Raw genomic sequence first — 21,826 nt, 5'->3', positions numbered from 1 at the left:
TTAATGTCTTGGTTTATATAAGTAAAGGACTTACTACAAGAATCATGAAGTTAAAATTGGATAATCAACCTCATTTCAAAACTAAAACTCCAACATATAAAGACTAGATCATATATTGAGAAATTACATATATTATAAATTATCAAATTACAAAAGGATTATTGCCGTTGTTTTCACCTTGGGGTAGAAAGGCTAAAGGAAGACTAGTATTTATTGAGTACTTTATAAACATTCTCCTTTGATCCTCTTAATAATGTCATAATTATAGAGATTCATGTTCTAAGAGTATATTTCTAAGGGAACGTTGGGTATCTATTAATAATAGATATTGTAATTCCCATTTCACAGACAAAGAAAGTAAAGTTCCAAGAGATTAAAGAACTTTCAAAAAATCACACAACGAAACCAGCAGTCAACGATCAAACTTAAGTTTAAAGTCTTAGGGGCTAATCACAAGGTAATGATAAAACAGTATTTACATATATCTGGAAAACAAAGTGTCAAAAACATGACAGAAAAAAGAACAAGTCAAAAAAAGTAAAAATAAATAAATAAAATCTGGATTCATACATTCCACCAAGTCATTCTTGGTTGCTGACTTTATTTTCTAAACTGGGTTCAAACAAGCTTCTAGTGATTTTAAAAATTTAATTCACCTTCAAACAGTGAAGGTTTGTCCCCTCATTTTACAGATAATGTCCAGAGAGATAAGGTGAAATGACCCAGGTAATTCAAAAGAGGATTTCTAAAAATATTTAAATCTATATCAGAATTATTAGCATAAGCATGGTCTTAAATTTGGCCTCACTTAAGGAGAGAACATTAATTCGAGTAGCACAATGTTAGAAGCCAGTCTACAGCATAGTGTAACAAAGCAGTTAAGAACAAAGCTCTGGAGTCAGACTGTTTGGGTTTGAATCTATATATTAGCAATCACTTGTTATGAAATCTTGGTTCTTTTTTTTTTTTTGAGACGGAGTTTCACTCTTGTTACCCAGGCTGGAGTGCAATGGCGCGATCACGGCTCACCGCAACCTCCGCCTCCTGGGTTCAGGCAATTCTCCTGCCTCAGCCTCCTGAGTAGCTGGGATTACAGGCATGCGCCACCATGCCCAGCTAATGTTTTGTATTTTTAGTAGAGACGGGGTTTCACCATGTTGACCAGGATGGTCTCTATCTCTTGACCTCGTGATCCACCCGCCTCGGCCTCCCAAAGTGCTGGGATTACAGGTTTGAGCCACCGTGCCCGGCCCGAAATCTTGGTTCTATGCCCCAGTTTCCTTATCTGTAAAATGATGTCCTCCCTCACAAGAGTGTTTAGAGCATTAAAGGATTTAATGTGTGAAGTACTTAGTGCTTTGAGTATTAAATGTGCCCAATAAATTGATACCCATTATTATGATTATCTTATAGTTGTTTTTCAAAGGCTAACCAGACAAATGCTAGAAATAGCCAAAGGGTGCCCATATTCTTGAACTCCAGAATAACGGGCTGCCACTCCAGCCCAGAGCACATCCTGGCTTGGAAGATCACAATGGCTGTTGGTTGGGAATCCACAGCTGCAGAAAACCAAATGGAAGGGGCCCTGAGAGTTTTAACCAGTTTCAAAAGGATTTTCGCCCAACCAGTATCCCCACCAAACTAACTAGTATAAATCTCTATAAGGAAAGCTTGGGTTTAGCTCTTTTGGAATTTCTAATGCAACTCTATTACAGAATTATTTATATATGGTCCAGAGGTGTCCAGGAACATTTAATTCAAGTCCTTTCCTCAGCATTTTATTTTACTGTGATTACAATAAAGTCTCCCAAAGAATACGCAAACAACTTAGAGTAAATCCCACAATGGAAGAAACTCTAAGAGAGTAGGATCTTGATACATCACTTTATTTGCATAGATTCAGTGTAGTGCTCAGCATGCAGCAAATTCAAATTTTGCTTTTTGGAATTTTCTTGGAATTTTTTTTCCCAAATATTTTTGATCCATTGTTGGTTGAATCCACTGATCTGGAACCCCCAGATACAAAAGGCTGACTGTATATTAAACTGTGATTATCTTATCTCTGTTAATATAATTTGCTAATTACTGGTATTTCAGTAAATACAAACTTTATTAGTGAGGCAGAAACTAAAGTAACTTCAAATTGTATCATATAAGAAAACTACATTAACCAATACAAGGCACATTCTACATATAATTTAAAAATATTTACAGACTACCCCCCAAAAAATCATTCTTCCATGGAGCCTAGGTTAAGTAAAATCATAATAAATATAGAATCCAACTAGATGCAGTGGGTGGCTCACGCCTGTAATCCCAGCACTTTGGAAGGCCGAGGGTGGATCACGAGATCAGGAGTTCAAGCCAGCCTGGCCAAAATGGTGAAACTCTTCTCTACTAAAAATACAAAAATTAGCTGGGCATGGTGACAGGAGCCTGTAATCCCAGCTACTTGGGAGGCTGAGACAGGAGAATGGCTTGAACCAGGGTGGGAGAGGTTGCAGTGAGCCGAGATTGAGCCACTGGACTCCAGCCTGGGCGATAGAGTGAGACTCTGAAGAAAAGAAAAGAAAGAAAAAGAAAAAGAAAAAGAAAAGAAAAAGAAAAAGAAAAAGAAAAGAAAAGAAAAGAAAAGAAAAGAAAAGAAAAGAAATATAGACTCCACTAACTTAGAATAACTGAGTAAAAAGTTTGTTCCACTGTGAAAACTGCAGGGTTTTGTTTTGTTTTACAACTAAGGTACAAGAACATAAAAGATTCCTTAAATATGCCCTCAAATGATACTGTAATATGCAGTATGGCCAACTATGAATTAAATTGACCTCTAACACATTTCAATTTATCTACTAATAACATTTTTCTATTTGGCTTTAACATGTACTATATTAGAATGGAATAAGAGTATTTCTTTATATCACTTTTGGTATGCTTGGAAGAACAATGGACAACTGGAGATAGCAGTTAATCTAGCTCCTAGCAGTAAACACCTGTGTGACTTTGGCCAAGCACTTAACCTCTACCTTATTTTCTCATTTGTAAAACAGAGAAGAGAATATATGCCAACTTTCAAAGAAATATCAGGAAGATCAGGTAAGAATGTGGAGAAAAGCATTAACTTTCTTTTAATTTTAAGAAAATTATAATTTGAATTCTTTTAATAAAGATTGGACTTCCTTCAAATATTCTGAATTAGTACAGGACGCTTGCTCATCTTCTGGACTACTTGGCCATCTTCTCAAAATAAGTTTTTATTTTTAAATTAAGACATGCTACTGTGCCAATCATAATTGGATATTGCTGAAAATGTTATAGTCTTGTTTGAATAATTCTCCAAATCCAAGTCATTTTCACGTAATCAAAAAAAAAAAAAATTTACATAAATGTGAGACTTGTGAACATCATGATAATTTATTTCAACTTACTCTTTTTTTCTACGACCATGAAAAAAACTGGCCCATTCAAAGCATGTCTTTTTGCTTCCAACCCAAAATACAGAGGGAATGCCAACTATGAGAGCCATCAGGTATTTCATCAGAAAGAGAATCAAGTCTGGACGACTCATTTGAGTAACCTAGAAGAGGAGAAAGAAAAACATCTTAAATATATAAAAATAACTTTCTATGAAAGACCACTATAAAATCTTTTAAATAAAGTGAGAGTAAAATAATTCTACAAATTTGATGTTTTCATTTGTAAGGTTTAATAGGTTATTTTCTTGTTAAGTGGAAAAAATACACTCCTGAAAATTTGACAATAAATTTATACATTGAGCCAGATCTATCTACCTAGATAGATAGAAGATAGATATTTGGCTGATATTAGCCATCTTCTAAACTAGGAAAGAATGGAGATCTTATGTACAATAGCAGTGGGGGCAGTGGTGATGTAGATGGACTTTTTAAAAGAGTAATGTGAAAATAAGATGCCATAGAAGGAAAAACTGACAGGTTTGACTACTAAAAATTTAAAACTTCTACAGAACAAGAAGCCTTAAATCAAATTAACAGAATGACTAACTACAAATATTAACTGTATCAATCAAAAAGGCAAATCTAAGAAAAAGAAAATGAAGAATGAGCCAGGTGTGGTGACTGAAGCCTATAATCCCAGCACTTTGGGAGGCCGAGGCAGGCAGATCATCTGAGGTCAGGAGTTCAAAACCAGCCTGGCCAACATGACACAATGCTCTCTCTACTAAAAATACAAAAATTAGCTGGGCGTGGTGGTAGGCACCTGTGGTCCCAGGTACTTAGGAGGCTGAGACAGGTAAATTGCTTGAGTCGGGGAGGTGAAGATTGCAGTGAGTCAAGATCACGCTACGGCACTCCAGCATTGAGTGACAAAGTGGGACTCTGTCTCCAAAAAAAAGAAAGAAAGAAAAAAAAGAAAAAAGAAATAAAGCATTTATAAGACAAAAAAAAAAAAGTCACAGAACTAATAAACCCAAAGTTGGTTATTTGAAAAAGCAATAGGCCAGACTCTAGTCTAATCAAAACAACAAAGGGAAGAAAACAGCTGAACACACAGACACAGAAATAATAACAAAACAGATATAAATAGAGAAAAACTAAAACAGATACAAATAGAGAAAAATTAAAGAATCTTTAAAAGATTACTTTGCTCAATTCCAGGCAAATAAACTTAAAAAACAATGGATACAAATGATAGGAAAACGTAAAATTGACGCCAGAGGAGATTAAAAAAAAAAAATTGAACAGATAATTATAGAATAAAGTTGTCAAAGAGCTACCTCCTCTCAGAAAGCACTAGACCTAAAAGTTTCACAGGAAAATTCTAATAAGCCATTAAAGAACATATAATTTTTTTTTTTGAGACGGAGTTTCGCTTTTGTTACCCAGGCTGAAGCGCAATGGCGTGATCTCAGCTCACTGCAACCTCTGTCTACTGGGTTCAAGCAATTCTCCTGCCTCAGCCTCCCGAGTAGCTGGGACTACAGGCGTGCACCACCATGCCCAGCTAATTTTTGTATTTTTAGTAGAGACGGGGTTTCACCATGTTGACCAGGATGGTCTAGATCTCTTGACCTCGTGATCCACCCATCTCGGCCTCCCAAAGTGCTGGGGTTACAGGCATGAGCCACTGCGCCCCGCCAAGAACATATAATTTCAAATTGTCTGAAAACACAGAAAAAGGAAACTATTAAAATTATTTATATAAAGCAAGCAAAAAATTGTACTTAACAAAGGCTCCATAAAGAAAGAAAATTATTTATTTATGTCTCATTTAGGAATTTGTATGCAAACAGAATTTAACAGCAAATTAAAAGAATATGCCAGGACCAAACAGGGGAATGCAAGGATGGTTCAACATTAGTAAATTTATTTATAAATTCAATATATTATTAGATCAAAGGGAAAACATATAATCATCTTCATAAATGCCACAAAGGCATTTGACAAAAGTATTCATTCTTGATTATTAAAAACTGTAATAAAATACAAACAGATGATGGTGAAGTACTTAAAGACACTGTATCTGTATTTCAATGTATCTCAATCCAAAAGCAAACTTCATGCTTAATGGAAATACCAAAAGCCACCAGAAATATTTTCATTAAAATATGGAATACAAGAAGAGTATCTACTGCCACCACTCTTAGTAAACCAGTTGCAACAGCTCTAGACTGCAATTAGATAAAAGAAATAAAGGTTATAAAAACTAGAAAGGAGGAGGCAATGTGATCATTATTTATAAATAATGTAATTTTACACCTGGAAAAACTAAGAGAATAAAGTAAAAGCTATTATAAATTATAAGCAGGGTTGCTAGGTATGAAATAAAATACGTAAATAACTTTCATACATATAAATATCAATTAGTAGCTGTAAGAAAGAAAATTCTTCATTTACCATTGTTATGGGCTAAATTGTCTCCCCTATCCAAATTCATATGTTGAAGCCCTAACTCCCAGTACCTGAGAATGTGATTGTATTTGGAAGCGGGGACTTCAAAGAGGTAATCAAGGTTATGTGCATGGATCCTAACCCAATATGACTAGTATCCTTAGATGAGGAGGAAATGTGGACATAAAGACACCAGGGGTATGTACACACAGACAAAAGACCATATGAGGACACAGCAAGCAGGTTCCCATCTACAAGCCAAGGAGAGAGACCTGAGAGGAAACCAACCCTGCCAGCACCTTCACCTTGGACTTCCAGCCTCTAGAACTGTGAGCAAATTAGTTTCTATTGTTTCAGCTACCCAGTCTGTATCTCATTACGGTAGCCTTAACATACAAATACAAACTATAACAAAGGAGACAAAACACCTAAGAATAAATTTAATAAGAAAAATGAGTGATCTATTTGAAGACGTTATAAAACACACCCCACTTCAAACATGTTCTTAGTTAGAATTTATCATAAGAATGCAGATTCTCCTTGATTTAGTTATTGAATTTGACACAATCCCAAAATTCCAATAAAAATACCAGAGTTATTTGAGCATTAAGACAAGCTGATTTTAAAGTTTATATGGAAAAACAAGTAAGAACAAACAGGAAAGTCCTGAAAGAGAAGAGAAATATATCATTAAGCTATAATAATTAAAACTGTGTAATTACAGAACACTATTTAATGTAAGCAGTATTAAAGTAAGTGATATTTCAAACCATTCAGAAAAAATGTGTTTATTCAATACATGGATTCTGGACAGGCTTCTAGAAAAAAACAGGGGCAAAGCCATACGATATTTCAAAACTAGATGAATTTCTAAAAGAGAAAATTCAGACCGGGTGCAGTGGCTCATGCCTGTAATCCCAGCACTGATGGAGGCTGAGGCAGGTGGTTCACTTGAACCCAGGAGGCAGAGGCTTCATCGTGCCACTGTACTCCAGCCTGGGCGACAGAGTAAGAGCTTGTCTTAAAGTAAATAAATAAAAACAAAAATTCAAATGTAAGAAAAAAATTAACAACAAAAAAGAAACCATAAACTTAAAGTTCTAGATGAAAGCTTTTCTATCGGGAAGAGAGGTGAAGAGTGACTTTCTAACAATGACACAAAACTTAGAAGCCATCAAGGGTTGGTTGTGGTGGCTCATGTCTGTAATCCCAGCACTTTGGGAGGCCCAGGCGAGTGGATCATGAGGTCAGGAGTTCAAAACCAGCCTGGCCAATATGGTGAAAACCTATCTCTACTGAAAATACAAAAATTAGCTGGGCGTAGTGACATGCACCTGTAGTCCCAGTTATTTGGGAGGCTGAGGCAGGAGAACCGCTTGAACCCAGGAGCTGCGGTTGCAGTGAGATTACGCCACTGCACTCCAGCCTGGGCGACAGAGTGAAACTCCGTCTTGAAAACAAACAAACAAAAAAAGCTATTAAAAAGAGACAAGTGTGGCTACATAAAACCCCACATTTCTGCATGGCCATAACTATTGTAGCAACAGCCAAAAGACAATTAAAAAGTTGATATAAAATTGTTGCAAATTATATGGCAGATAAAAGGGCTAATTTTGTTAATGAATAATAAACTCCTACAACTAAATAAAAACCCATGACCTAAAGAAAAATAGGCAAAATATATGAACAATTTAAGAAAAACAAAAGACAAATCTAGAGCTCAGATTCATAGTTAAATTATATGCTGGCTCTATTTTTAACCTATCAAACAGGTAAGATCCAAGAGTCTGACAATATATTGCATTAGCAAATGTACAGACAAATACTCTCATATACTGGAGATGGAGAGGTAAATTCATAAACCTCTATAGAAGACAATTTGGCAATGTCAAAGTTATACCTTTTGATTAACAATTATTTTACAAATATATGCTACAGATAATTCATATATATGTGAAATGATGTATATACAAGTATTGTACATATATCATATACCAACAGTAAAATATTAGAAGCAATATGATTTATCCACTCAATGGAATACTATGAGGGCAAGAAAAGATACTGAGGAAGCCTTTCTAGTTTGGTATTGATCTCCAAAATATATCATTAAATGACAAGAGCAAGGTGGGGGAAGTGTGTATGGGAGCTACCGAGTAAAAAAGAGGGAGCAAAGGAATATGCTTGCTTATACATGCATGAACATCTCTGAAAAGAGGATATACAAATTCCTTGTAAAATTCCAAGTTACCCTTGAGAGGCACTGGGAAGCCGGGAAATACAGGTGATGATAGAAGGGAGACTTTTCCCATACACTTTTGTAGCTTTTGGGTTTAGAACCATTAAAAAATTTTAAGAATAAAGAAACAGAATTTTTTAAATGTATATATGAAGATTCTAAATATAAAAATAAGTGTGGGATGGGGCACTGGGAAACACCCTCATTGTTGGTAAACTGGTATAACCTTACTAGTACACAATCTTGTAAAACTTATAAAAAATGTAAATGTGTATTCCATTTGATTCAGTAATTCTATTTCAAGAAATAGCATCCTAAAGAAATAGATCAATAATAGGAGATTGTTTAAATTATGGTATATACAAATGACCAAATATACAGCCATTCAAAAAATGATAACGTAAATGAAAAAAGGAGAGTACAGACAGTGGTATGCTGGTAATTGTTCAACAACTGGCTCTTTGGGTCAAGGGAAGCCCTGATTTGCAGCATCTGCCAATTTCAACGGTCATTTTCTTTCTTTCTTTCTTTTTTTGAGACGGAATCTCACTCTGTTACCAGGCTGGTGTGCAGTGGCCCAATCTCAGCTCACTGCAACCTCTGCCTCCTGGGTTCAAGCAATTCTCCTGCCTCAGCCTCCTGAGTAGCTGGGATTATAGGTGCACGCCACCATGTCCCGCTATTTTTGTATTTTTAGTAGAGTTGGAGTTTCACTATGTTGGCCAGGATGGTCTCCATCTCTTGACCTTGTGATCCGCCTGCCTCAGCTTCCCAAAGTGCTGGGATTACAGGTGTGAGCCACCATGCCGAGCTCAATGGTAATTTTCTTTTTTTTTTTTTAATTTTTAAAAAATTCTTTAATTTTTTTATTTTTATTTTTTTATTTTTTAAATTTTTCTTATTGCATTTTAGGTTTTGGGGTACTTGTGAAGAACATGCAAGATTGTTGCATCTTGTGGTCTCAGAGTAGTCTGACTTCTTACTAGAGGCCGATCTCTCCCAGAGCAGGCATTCCAAGAGATCTTGGCAAAGCCTTGGGGTCATACAGAATCACTTCTGCTGTCTCCTACTAATCAAAGGCAAGTCACAGTGCTAGCCTGATTTAAGGAAAGGGGACTGACTACTCAAGAAAGAGCAAGAGATGTGGTTCTCTGGTTGGAGGCAGGGGTCTACATCGCTCTGAAGAGTAGCTACCATAGTGATTGCTACAAAGGGTTGGCATGTTTGTCCCCTCCAAAACTCACATTGAAACCTAAACCTCAGTGGGGGAGTATTCAGAGGTGAGGCCTTTAAGAGGTAATTGGGCCATGAAGGCTCTGCCTCATAAACAGACTAATAGGTTATCACAGGAGCAGGACAGGTGGCATTATAAGAGGAAGAAGAGGGACTGAACTAGCACCCTGAGCCCTCTCGCTATGTAATGCCCTGCATCAACTCAGGACTCTGCAGTTCCCATCAGGAAGAAGGTCCTCACCAGATGCGCCCCTCAACCCTGGACTTCTCAGCCTCCGTAACTGTAAGAAATAAATTCCTTTTCTTTAAAAATTACCCAGTTTCAGGTATTCTGTTATATTCAACAGAAAGCAGACTAGGACACATAGAGACTAAAAAGTATGTAAAAATGTAAATTGTGGTTACATTGATTCGCAGGGGTAAGGGGGTTTTCCTGTTTCATCATTTTCTTCCCATATATTTTCAACTTTTTAAAAAGTAGAAAAGACTATATGTATATAATCAAAACTGACAAAACATTTAACCAGGAAAACTTATACTGTATTAATGGAATGCCAAAAGCTCATGAGATACAATGTAAATTTACATTATGATAGATAGCAAATGTTCTACAAATAAATTTCTCTAAGAAATTATCAAAAATTATACTGATATTTAATCTACAGTACACAGTGAATATTATAAATATGTAAAGTAACCTATATAAATAAATCCATGATCAACTAGATAGAAAACATGATAAATCTGTAAATGAATCAGTACCTAGGACTTATATTCTGCATACACACACACACATCCTTTCTTGCATTTTCCAACATGTATTCTCTAATACGGCATACTACTTCTTAAAGGTGGATATTCACATAATATTAAGGTGGAACACATGAATGTAGTAGATAACATAGGCTGAAAAGCATAAAGTACTTAGAACTGTGTTTGACACTTAATAAATATTCAAAAATGTGTCTCAGGGGCACCACTATCCCAGAATACATTTAAAGGCAATCCATAGTAAGATATTCTGTGGTAAAATAAAATTTGGGTATTATGAGCCTCCCACCCCCGCCCCCCTCCGGAGGGATTATACATTAGTATATTAAAGGTTCTGGGAAGTCCTGAAGAACTGTTTATCTTCGTTTAGCTCAGTGTTTTCTATGCTGATAGATACATTTCCCGACTGAAAATTAAGGAGTTGGAATAGGTAAATTCTAAGGTTTATTCTAATAGCCTATGAGCCCTATTAATCTCGAAAAACTTTATAGGGAAATTAGAGACTAGTTTTGCTACAAAAGTTATTTTCCTTTTCCAGGATTCAAAAATCTATCATATTAGTTAAAATATACATGTGAACCATGACTATATACTTTTTTTTTTTTTTTGGCTCACAAAAGAGAACATCTCATAAAAGTGGAGTGTGGGCCAGGCACGGTGGCTCAAGCCTGTAATCCCAGCACTTTGGGAGGCAGAGGCAGGCAGATCAGTTGAGGTCAGGAGTTGGAGATCAGCCTGGCCAACATGGCGAAATACCGTCTCTACCAATATATAAAAATTAGCCAGGTGTGGTGGCAGGTACCTGCAATCTCAGCTACTCGGGAGACTGAGGCAGGAGAATCACTTGAACCTGGGAGGCGGAGGTTGTAGTGAGCTGAGATTGCACAACTGCACTTCAGCCTGGATGACAGAGCAAGACTGCGTCTCAAAAAAAAAAAGTGGAGTGTGGTAAGGGGAAGAATGAGAGCTGGGAAACACACTTCAAATCACATTTGCTTATACCCAATAAATGGCGAGAAAACAAGGACTGACTGAAGAAAAATGATAATTTGTAAAGAGGTGACTTACATAAGTAATACTATGAAGAGGAAGAAGGTAAAGAATATGAAAATTAAAACTAATACAATTGTAATGAAAGAAAGATAAAGACAGCTAATCAGAGTTGATCACAGAATTAGAACAATTGGGTGATGTGAAGAGCAATGGCCTGAGCAATGTGACATGGGTCAAATCACTTTTTAATAAAATAAGAAGCTTCAACTTAATGATTTTGAGGTTGCCCTCAATTCTAGATGACTGATTCTAGAGTCTAAATCCTATACTTATAGATCCAGTCTTATCCCTTTGTTTTACGGATGCAATCAAACTCTAGGGAAGTGAACTGATCTGCAAGGTCACACAGCTAATTAACTGAGTCACTTAAATACTGTGTGCTACTGTGACCGGATACAAAAGATATATCAGCAAATGAGTCAGAAAATTCCCTGCCCTTGTTGAACTTACATTCTAGAGCAGGGTAAGGAAGCAGTGCTGTCAATGTACAGGAACTAACGAAATCTTATAATTTCAGATAGTAATAAGAACTAGGTTAAAAAAACAAGGCAGTGTGTAGGTATGGTATGGTGGTGAATGAGGCAAGATTTTATTTTGTTTTTTGAGACAGAGACTCACTCTGCTGTGCCCAGGCTGGAGTACAGTGACAGGATCTTGGCTCACTGCAACCTCCTCCTCCTGGGTTCAAACGATTTTTCTGCCTCAGCCTCCCACGTAGCTGGGATTACAGGCATGCACCATCACACACAGCTAATTTTTTTTATTGTTAGTAGAGATAGAGTTTCACCATTTTGGCCAGGCTGGTCTCAAACTTCCGACCTCAGGTGATTTCCCAACCTCAGCCTCCCACAGTGCTAGGATTAAGACGTGAGCCACAGTGTCCGGCCAGTAAGCAACTTTAGATCAAAATGGTCAGTAAAGGCTTCTTCAAGGACATGACGTTTAAGTAGGGATTTAGGCGGAAGAAACAGGAGTAACAATAATCCTGACAGAACAAGTTTCTTGTCTCTAAAGAATAACAAGGAGGCCAGCTGGGCTAAAAGTGAGCATGGATGGAGGAGAAATGGTAGGAGATGAAGTCAAAGAAGGAGGCAGGGTTCAAGTCATATATGGCATTGCAGGGAATGGTTAAAAAAAAAAAGAAAAAAGAAAAAAAAAGATTTTATTCTAAGAGTAATAGGAAGCCACTGAAGGGTTTTGTTCAAACAAACAAAATGATCTCACTTACGTTTTAAAAACTCCCTCTGGCTACTGTGTTGAAAATAAACTAAAGAAACAAAAGTAGAAGCAAGAAGATGGATAGGAAGGCCACTGTGAATTACTGAATGGCTTGGACTAAGGTAGAAGTGGAGGTAATGAGAAGCTGAAGGATTGGATCTGAGGTATGTGAGAAAGACAGGGCTCAAAAATAGCTCCAAATTTGGGTCTGAGCAAGTAGTGGATGATGATACCATTCACTGAATGGGGCAGAACTGGGAACAGGATGCAGGAAGCAGACGAGAAAAATTCAGAGATGTGTTTTAGACATACTAAGTTTAAAATGCTTCGTAGACTTTCAAAAGGAAGTGTCATGTAAATAGATATTCTGGAGCACAAAAAGAAGGCTGGGCTGTACAGTCTAAAACACGGGAATGGATAAGATTACACAGAAAAAAGGAGAAGGCAAAGAAAACAGAGCCTAGGAGAGAAACCCTAAAATATCTTCCGACTTTGATTCTTTAGTGCCTGCACCTTAACCTGCATTGTCTGTGTAAATTAGAAACATTGTTCACATAACATAAATGCTTGAATAAGAGGGAAGGACCAATAAAAACAAAATCAGTAACAACCAAAACCTCCAATTAGGCAAGATTTGGAAGACAGCAGGGATGTAACACAGAACATTTTTTATTACAGGGTTCTGGTTAAAGCCAAAATTCCAGAGAAGACAATTCAGCACCTGCCCACGGCAGGGATACAGGGAAAAAGCAACTCAATCAACACCTGTTTTTTGAAGATGCCATAGGCAGAGTGTTGGAGCCAGAGGGCCAAGACACTGAGGAAGAACAGCCAATCTACTACTATACAGAAAGAGTGTCCCCTTATAAATGAAGAACAAAGAAGAAGAGGGAGAATATTATCTACTTCTAAATCACACAGAGACACAAAATGGTGAGGTAGTTAGTACGTAAAACAGGCCATATACTAGCTAGAAAGGCAAAGCCCACTAAAGAGAAAAATATTGAAATAAAGGAAATGGAATACAGTGTTTACTTTTTATTTTTAAAAAGTCCTATAATAAACCGAATGTCTACAGTGTTTATTTATTTATTGACAGGATCTCACTCTGTCACCCAGCCTGCACTGCAGTGGTGCAGTCACAGCTCACTGCAACATCCACCTCCTGGGTTCTCCTGCCTCAGCCTCCTAAGTAGCTGGGATTACAGGTACCCATCACCATGCCCAGCTAATTTTTCTATTTTTAGTAGACACGGGGTTTCACCATGTTGGCCAGGCTGGTCTCAAACTCCTGACCCGTCTTGGCCTCCCAAAGTGCGGGATTACAGGGGTGAGCCACGGCACCAGGCTATAAAATTTTTAAAGAAAAAACTCACCTGCCGGGTGCAGTGGCTCATGCCTGTAATCCAAGCACTTTGGGAGGCCGAGGTGGATGGATCACGAGGTCAAGAGTTAGAGACCATCCTGGCCAACATGGTGAAACCCCGTCTCTACTAAAAAGTACAAAAATTAGCTGGTCGTGGTGGCACGCCCCTGCAGTCCCACCTACTCGGGAAGCCAAGGTAGGAGAATTGCTTGAACCTGGGAAGCGGAGGTCGAAGTGAGCCGAGATCGCGCCACTGCACTCCAGCTGGGCGCCACAGTAAGACTCTGTCAAAAAAAACAAAACAAAACAAAAAAAAAACCTCACAAAATATTTCAATTCCTTGCATAATTAAAATAGACAAATAAGAAAACTTTCAACTATTCTTGTATAAGTATTCCTGAAAACACTATATTCCTAGTGATGTTATATCATCCTCACAATTGAAAAAACTTACCGGATGTATTTCTTTTTTTTTTTGAGACGGAGTTTTGCTCTTGTTACCCAGGCTGGAGTGCAATGGCGCTATCTCGGCTCACCGCAACCTCCGCCTCCTGGGTTCAGGCAATTCTCTTGCCTCAGCCTCCTGAGTAGCTGGGATTACAGGCACGTGCCACCATGCCCAGCTAATTTTTTGTATTTTTAGTAGAGACGGGGTTTCACCATGTTGATCAGGATGGTCTCGATCTCTTGACCTCGTGATCCACCCGCCTTCGGCCTCCCAAAGTGCTGTGATTACAGGCTTGAGCCACCGCGCCCGGCCCGGATGTATTTCTTTAATCTAGCTGGAGAATACCCGGTAAAGAAGGGAGACATCGACATCTGCTTACTGTAAGCCGTGCGTCTTGACGACTGTCTTGGTTCTACAACAGCCTAGCGAGCTATAAATAGCCTACATTCACCATCTTCTGAATCACAGATCTCCACTAACACTGCTATGAGTTAATCTATAGAACTGCAATAAATCTTTTCAACCATCATATAAAAAAATTTACCTGTATTTTGATTTTTCTATTTGGATACATAATCCACCAAAGACCCCGGGGTTTAAATTATTTTTAATTAAATAGAAAAAAAGTTACTCATGTTAAGGAGGAAAAATACTCTGCCAAAAAAGAAAACCACTTAAGGTATATATTTTTATTATTGTGGTGGCCTAAATTCAATACATGTTTTTGATACCTTAGTTTTGAATCGGGTTAGCAGAGTCCTTGGTTTCTTTCCCTATCAAGAGGAATCTATACTTTACTAATAGAAGTACACATTGTATTGGGTTTGCATGCATGCATGCATGCATGCATTCATTCATTCATTTATTTATTGGAGACAGTCTTGCACTGTCCTCAGGTGCCAGGCTGGAGTGCAGTGGCACAATCTCGTCTCAGTGCAACCTCTGCTTCCCGGATTCAAACAATTCTCCTGCCTCAGCCTCCCGAGTAGCTGGGACTATAGGCGTGTGCCACCACACCCAGCTAATTTTTGTATTTTAGTAGAGACGGGGTTTCACCATGTTGGCCAGGATGGTCTCTATCTCTTGACCTTGTGATCTGCCCGCCTCAGCCTCCCAAAGTGCTGGGATTACAGGTGTGAGCCACCACTTATACCAAGCCTATGGTCACCTAAAGCCCATATAAAAATGAACTATTGATCAGGTTCATAACAGTCTGTCATACAACTGGTAACTTGACAACAGTTTCTGAATGGAAGTCTTCTGATTCCCATTTCTGTGTACTTTTTAACTATACTACACTACACTGCTTATCAACCTTTACTGTTATTATGCTTTGAAAAGTCACCTACTTGCCCTATCAAATATAAAGGCTTATTATGTGATAGAAATTAAGACAATGTAGCACAGGGACAGAAAAATAGACCCTGGAATAGAACAGCAAAACAAATTTCACAAATGGGAACTTGATATATGACTAAGGCAGTATTATACATCAGCAGAGAAAAGATGAACTAGTTAGTCAATGGTGCATGCAACCTAGATATGACACATGCGCAGTTCACAACAGGATTTGTGACCCTATGAGAAACTAATGCTGCTGCTTACCTGTCAGGAGACTCAGGCAGTAATGCAAGTAATGGGGAGTAAATACAGACAACGCTTTGCAGGCTCACCCACCACTCACCTCCTGCTGTGTGGACCTATACTGGTCTGTGGCCTGAGGGTAAGGGATCTCTGCTATAGAGTACATAATTGTTATATTCCTTAAGGTATTTTTTATTTTTACTAGGGTTTCCCATATTTTTTTAAAGGAACAAGAGAGTAAGAACTAAAAAATAACTTTGTTAGTCACAGAACGATCTGATTTCCATGTTTATTTTCTCCTACTAGGCTATGAACTCCGGCAGGGCAGAGGCTATATTTTATTCACAGTTGCTTCTCCAGCAACTGTCAATATGGCAGAATAGTACACATGTAACAAATGGTTTTGAATTAATGAATCAATTTTACAAAAAGGGAAAAAACAAGTTGTGGTTTATGGGAGAATAGTTTCCAGATTCATTTAATATTAGACCTTATAGATTATTCAATCCCCTAAAATTTTAGAGATGAAGAAATTATAAACTTAGTGACTAGCCTAAACATACAAAACTAGTTAAGAGATACAGCCAGAACTAGGTGATGTCTCTCCAAATACTCACACCTGTGTTTTCTGGATACGAAGAGGTGTAAAATGATGTTAAGTCTGTAGGCTTTGGAATCAGTTCACATCTCAGCTCTGTAACTTACTATATGACTTCGGATAAACTGTATAAATATATGAGACTTAGTTTCTTAATTGGTAAAAGTGAGTACAATGTAACTTACTGGGCTAATGTGAGGATTAAATGAAATGATGTGTATAAATTGTTGAGCATAGGACATGACACACGGCATATAACTTAAAAAAACTAGAGGCCGGGCGCAGTGGCTCACGCCTGTAATCCCAGCACTTTGGGAGGCCGAGGTGGGCGGATCACGAGGTCAAGAGATTGAGACCATCCTGGCTAACACGATGAAACCCCATCTCTACTAAAAATACAAAAAAATTAGCTGGGCGTGGTGGCATGTGCCTGTAGTCCCAGCTACTTGGGAGACTGAGGCAGGAGAATTGCTTGAACCCGGGATGCGGAGGTTGCAGTGAGCCGACGTTGTGCCAGTGTATTCCAGCCTGGCGCCTGGTGACAGAGTGAGACTCTGCCTCAAAAAAAAAAAACTAGAAGCCACTATGATTATTAAACTATGTTGCCTCTACTCTACTATTCTCATAAAATACTGAAATTATTTCCTTAAATTTGTGTGGTATTCAAAGATTACTGGAAATATGCCTTATTGACATGTGATTATAGTGACATATTAGAATTCATTTTTATTTATTTACTATAGTGACAACAGTACTACATAAAATTCTTTTTTTTTGAGGGGGCGGGGGGCACAGAGTTTCACTCTCGTTGCCCAGTGAGCAGTGCAATGGTGAGATCTCAGCTCACTGCAACCTCTGCCTCCCAGGTTCAAGCGATTCTCCTGCTTCAGCCTCCTGCATAGCTGGGATTACAGGTGTATGCCACCATGCCTCTAAATCTTTTGTATTATTAGTAGAGATGGGGTTTCATCATGTTGGCCAGGCTGGTCTCAAACTCCATACCTCAGGTGATCCACCCGCCTTGACCTCCCAAAGTGCTGGGAATACAGCTGTGAGTCACCACGCCCAGCCTATATTGAATATTTTTAATCTTATTATGCAGTAGAGTAAAAGGATGATCCTCAAAAGTAGCAATGATAATCCAACAGTGACAGTTTATATGGGACAAAAAAAGTCCTAGGTCACCAACCACTGTTATAAAAGAATGATTAAACATGACATAGAGTAATGCTTGCTGTAGATGAGGGGTCAACAAACTACAGCCTGGAGACCAAATCTGTCACAATGTCTGTTTCTACAAATAAAGTTTTATTAGAATACTTCCTTCCATTATCTGACATACTGTCTATGGCTGCTTTTGCACCACAGCAGCAAAGCTGAGTAGTTCCAACAAAAACCAATGGCCAGCAATGCCTAAAATACTAATTACCTGATTCTTTACAGGTAGTTTGCCATGCCCTACTGTAGATAATGGCAAGTACACTGAATTTTTTCCTAAAAATGTGTAAGCCATTTGCATACCAGTTATTTCTGTGTTAAGACTTACACTAAACACACAACTTAGGTTATTCTGTTTAACAGAGACCAGAAAAATAACTTGCATATTTTACCATATTTATTCAAAAGTGTCATTTGACAGCATTTTACAACCAGTACGTAACAGTATTAACAGTTTCTATAAATTTCTATAATAGTCTATGTTTCCTTCATATTCTATTCTGTAATATTTTCTGGCAAAACAAGAGATATAGAATATTTTTTTCAGGGAATTCTCACTCTTTTCCTCTCTGACAGAAACTAAACAATTTTGAGGTTTGGCCCTAGGAAGTCATACGCAGGCCGGATATTTACCAATTTAAGGATTAGTAGCAAAAAAAAAAAAAAAAAAAAAAAGGTTAGTAGCACTACATGGTTTATAAAAAAAGAATTACTCATTGTCTAATGTTGGAAGCGTAAAACATACCCATTTCCCTCATGGTCCTTTCATAAACAATTCTCATGCCTTTCGGAACTGCCTGGTAAAGGGAAAGACTCATCAGAAAATGAAGCTAAAAATCATAACAAATTAGATTTAATGTTACTCTGCTATTTTTGTATTTTTCTGAATCAAGCCTAGATAAAACAGCAGATGGGATGCCTTTTGTGCTCAGAAGAATAGAAATAATATTTTTTGTTTGTTTTCTATAAAGTTTTTCTTTTTTTTTTTTTTTGAGACAGGGTCTCCCTCTGTCGCCCAGGCTGGAGTGCAGTGACATGATCTCGGCTCACTGCAAATTCCACCTCCTGGGTTCAAGCAATTCTCCTGCTTCAGCCTCCTGAGTAGCTGGGATTATAGTGCGTGCCACGACAGCCCAGCTAATTTCTGTATTTTTAGTAGAGATGGGGTTTCACCATATTGGTCAGGCTGGTCTGGAACTTCCAACCTCAGCTGATCTGACAACCTTGGCCTCCCTAAATGCTGGGATTAAAGGTGTGAGCCACTGTGCCAGGCCTATAAAAGTAATTTTTAAAGAATTCTACAAATGGCTCTAATGTGAATTTGACAGTCTTGGCTAAGCTGCTTGTACTGTGGTAACACATTTCTGTGACTGAAATAAAAGTTCTAGTGTCAAAATTCCTTGGGACATACTGCATTAAATTAGATGGATCAAAGAGATGGAAAAAAATGAAGAAGCATTTTAGGAAAGGAAGGAAACGTGCTTTTCAAAAATCAATGTTTAAAAGAAAAAAATGATGACTCTCAAGAATTACATATTTGTAGTAATAGGAGTTAATATCAAAACTTTACTTTGGGCAAAGCACTCTGGTAAGAGGTTTAAATTTCTCATTTAATCTTCATTGCCACCCATGAGGTAGATATTACTGTATTCAACATATTATTTTCTGAATTGTTTTTCTTTTAAGAGGCAGGGTTTTACCATGTTGGCCAGGCTGGTCTCAAACTCCTGATCTCAAGTGATCTACCTGCCTCAGCCTCCCAAAGTGCTGGGATTACAGGGATGAGCCACCACATCTGGCCTATTTTCTGCATTTTATATGAAGAAATGGTAGTAACAAATCATAAACCCAGCCCGTTTGACTTTAAAGCCCATATTTTTAACGAATATTATATAAAATTCAAATTCTTTTCCAAAAATAACAAGAATCTTTGAGAATTCTTTCATCCTATGAAAGAATCTATGTAACTCTTTCATAGGATGCTTTGAGACTCTTAAAAGGCACTAGAGAAAATTATTATTAGATGAAAAAACCTCCAAATATCTACAAAATTACTAATATGTTATTTAAAAATACACAATATAAAAAAGTATTCTAGAAATAAACTTCAGTTTTTAAACTGTGCAATAAATATTACTCTGATTACTGACTATATTTCATAACTAATTCACAATTTAGGCATTCAATGCTACTTTTCAAGTATTATTTAATAAACATTAAAACTGAGTGTTCTCGCTAAAAATGGTTATATAATATTTTAAAATCTAAGTAGTGACATCAAAAACAATGAGAGGGTGAAAGACTGTCATAGCCAAGAGGAGGCCAAGGAGATATGACTACTAAATGTCATCTCCTGGGTGGGATCTTAGAACAGAAATAGGACATTAGATAAAAACTAAGGAAATGTGAATAAAGTATGGACTTCAGTTAATTATAATGTATCACTATTGGTTAGCCAACTATAACAGATGTACCATAGTAATATAAGATGTTAACAACAAGGAAAACTGGTACAAGACATATGGGAACTCACTGTGTTATCTTCACAATTTTTCTGTCAATCTAAAACTGTGCTAAAACCTAGAATTTTATTTAGAAAACAGCAAAAAAGCCAGTAAAATTGTTTTCTGCAAGCACACTCGTTTTAAAGATTTTAAAATACTTTACACCCAGCCAATTTTTCTTCAAATTATGAATTTACATTCATGTAATTTGCACTAAACCCAATTGGTATTTTGAAAAACTGTGATAAATGACTTCACGAACTGATTTTTCAAATATTTGAAAGGTTTTGTAATATGAGAGATGACTGTAAAGCAACCTTGCTGGTTTTTAAGCAAATATATTCAAATATTTTCTCTTTCTAAGTCACCTGAGGAGACTGCTCCATCACTGCTTAAAACATTTAAAAAACTTAATAGGAATTATCATCAGAGCCTACTAAGTGTTCTTTTAAGCACACTCAGTAACAGCAGATGTTATTTAAGTATGTGTGGATATTACTTCAATATAAAAATTTCACATCACTGGTGCTCAATTCACAAGCCTGTGTAAGATTCCTCTAAAAGAAAATTCTAAACAAAACCAAATATTAATATCCTAATATCCGAATATTAAAAAAATCAAAGTAGGGCATATTACTGTATGATTCCATTTATATGAGATACCTAGAATTTAAAACAAAGAGAAAAAGTAGAATGGTAGTTGCCAGGGAATGTGGAGAAGAATGGGGAGTTATTGTTTAATGTGTGCAGAGTCTCAATGATTGATTGAATGATTTTTATTGAGATAGGGTCTTGCTCTGTCACCCAGGCTGGAGTGCAGTGGTGCAATCACAGCTCTCTGAAACCTTGACCTTTTGGGCTGAAACTATTCTCCTGCCTCAGCCTCCTGAGTAGCTAGATTACAGGCACATGCCAACATGCCTGGCTAACTTTTATATTTTCTGTAGAAATGGGGTCTTGCCATGTTGCTAAGTCTTCTCAGTTTGAAAAGATGAGAAAGTTACTGGAAATAGATAATGGTGACGGTTGCACAATGTGAATTTACTTAATGTCACATAACTGTACACTTAAAAATGGTTAAAATGAGAACGTATGCATAATGCACGTGTGTATGAATGTGTGTGTCTATAAACTACAATTAAAAACACAGGTGGCTGGTCCTATACTTTTTAAGCTACAGTTCAGATGGGCTATCGTTTGCTCACCCTTAAGCCAATGTAACTGTGTAAGCTACATTATTTCTTTCCGCTTTAAATGCTTTTGTATGGAAGGAATGAAGCCATGTTATCTATTTGAAAAGGCTGTTGTGGATATCATTAATCACAGATTTTACCCCCAATGAAGTCTATACAAGTAAGAGTTCATAGTACTTAATCTTTTTGGAACAGGCCAGGTTTAATTCAACATCTATGTACTCAAGCGAGATTGGAAAGCACAAGAATCACAAAGGAATTCATGGGACTCAAATATAGAATTTCACTTTAGCCACACCAGCACTATCTTCCAGAACAGCCTCTGAATTATTATGCTAAAGAGAAAGGAAACCCTGGGGAAAAAATACACATTGGAGGGAATTTTTAAAATGTATCCAAGTGTTATCAACCCATGAGATGTTAGGGTAAAAAAAATCCTTTTCCATCAACTTTGTGAAGGGATCTTTCTGGGAAGAACAAAAGGGCAAAGATTCCCAAACTTCAGTAAATAAAGGTTCTCAAAAAAAAAAAAAAAAA

The 21,826-nt window shown here is 37.2% G+C and overlaps 1 protein-coding gene across 3 annotated transcripts in view; it reads right to left on the bottom strand.

Annotated features, from left to right (window-relative positions):
- The window catches only part of FZD3 (frizzled class receptor 3), an 81,285-nt gene that overhangs the window by 15,183 nt on the left and 44,276 nt on the right, over positions 1-21,826 (bottom strand). For all 3 annotated transcript variants that reach the window (XM_017540438.2, XM_037742680.1, XM_017540439.2), the window contains one exon: positions 3,423-3,571. In XM_017540438.2, coding sequence (XP_017395927.1) covers positions 3,423-3,571 — 149 coding nt within the window. The remainder of the gene's footprint in view (positions 1-3,422; positions 3,572-21,826) is intronic.

Source organism: Cebus imitator, unplaced genomic scaffold, assembly GCF_001604975.1.
Source record: "Cebus imitator isolate Cc_AM_T3 unplaced genomic scaffold, Cebus_imitator-1.0 Scaffold125, whole genome shotgun sequence".
Lineage (NCBI taxonomy): Eukaryota > Metazoa > Chordata > Mammalia > Primates > Cebidae > Cebus > Cebus imitator.
This window is presented reverse-complemented; position numbering and strand designations above follow the sequence as displayed.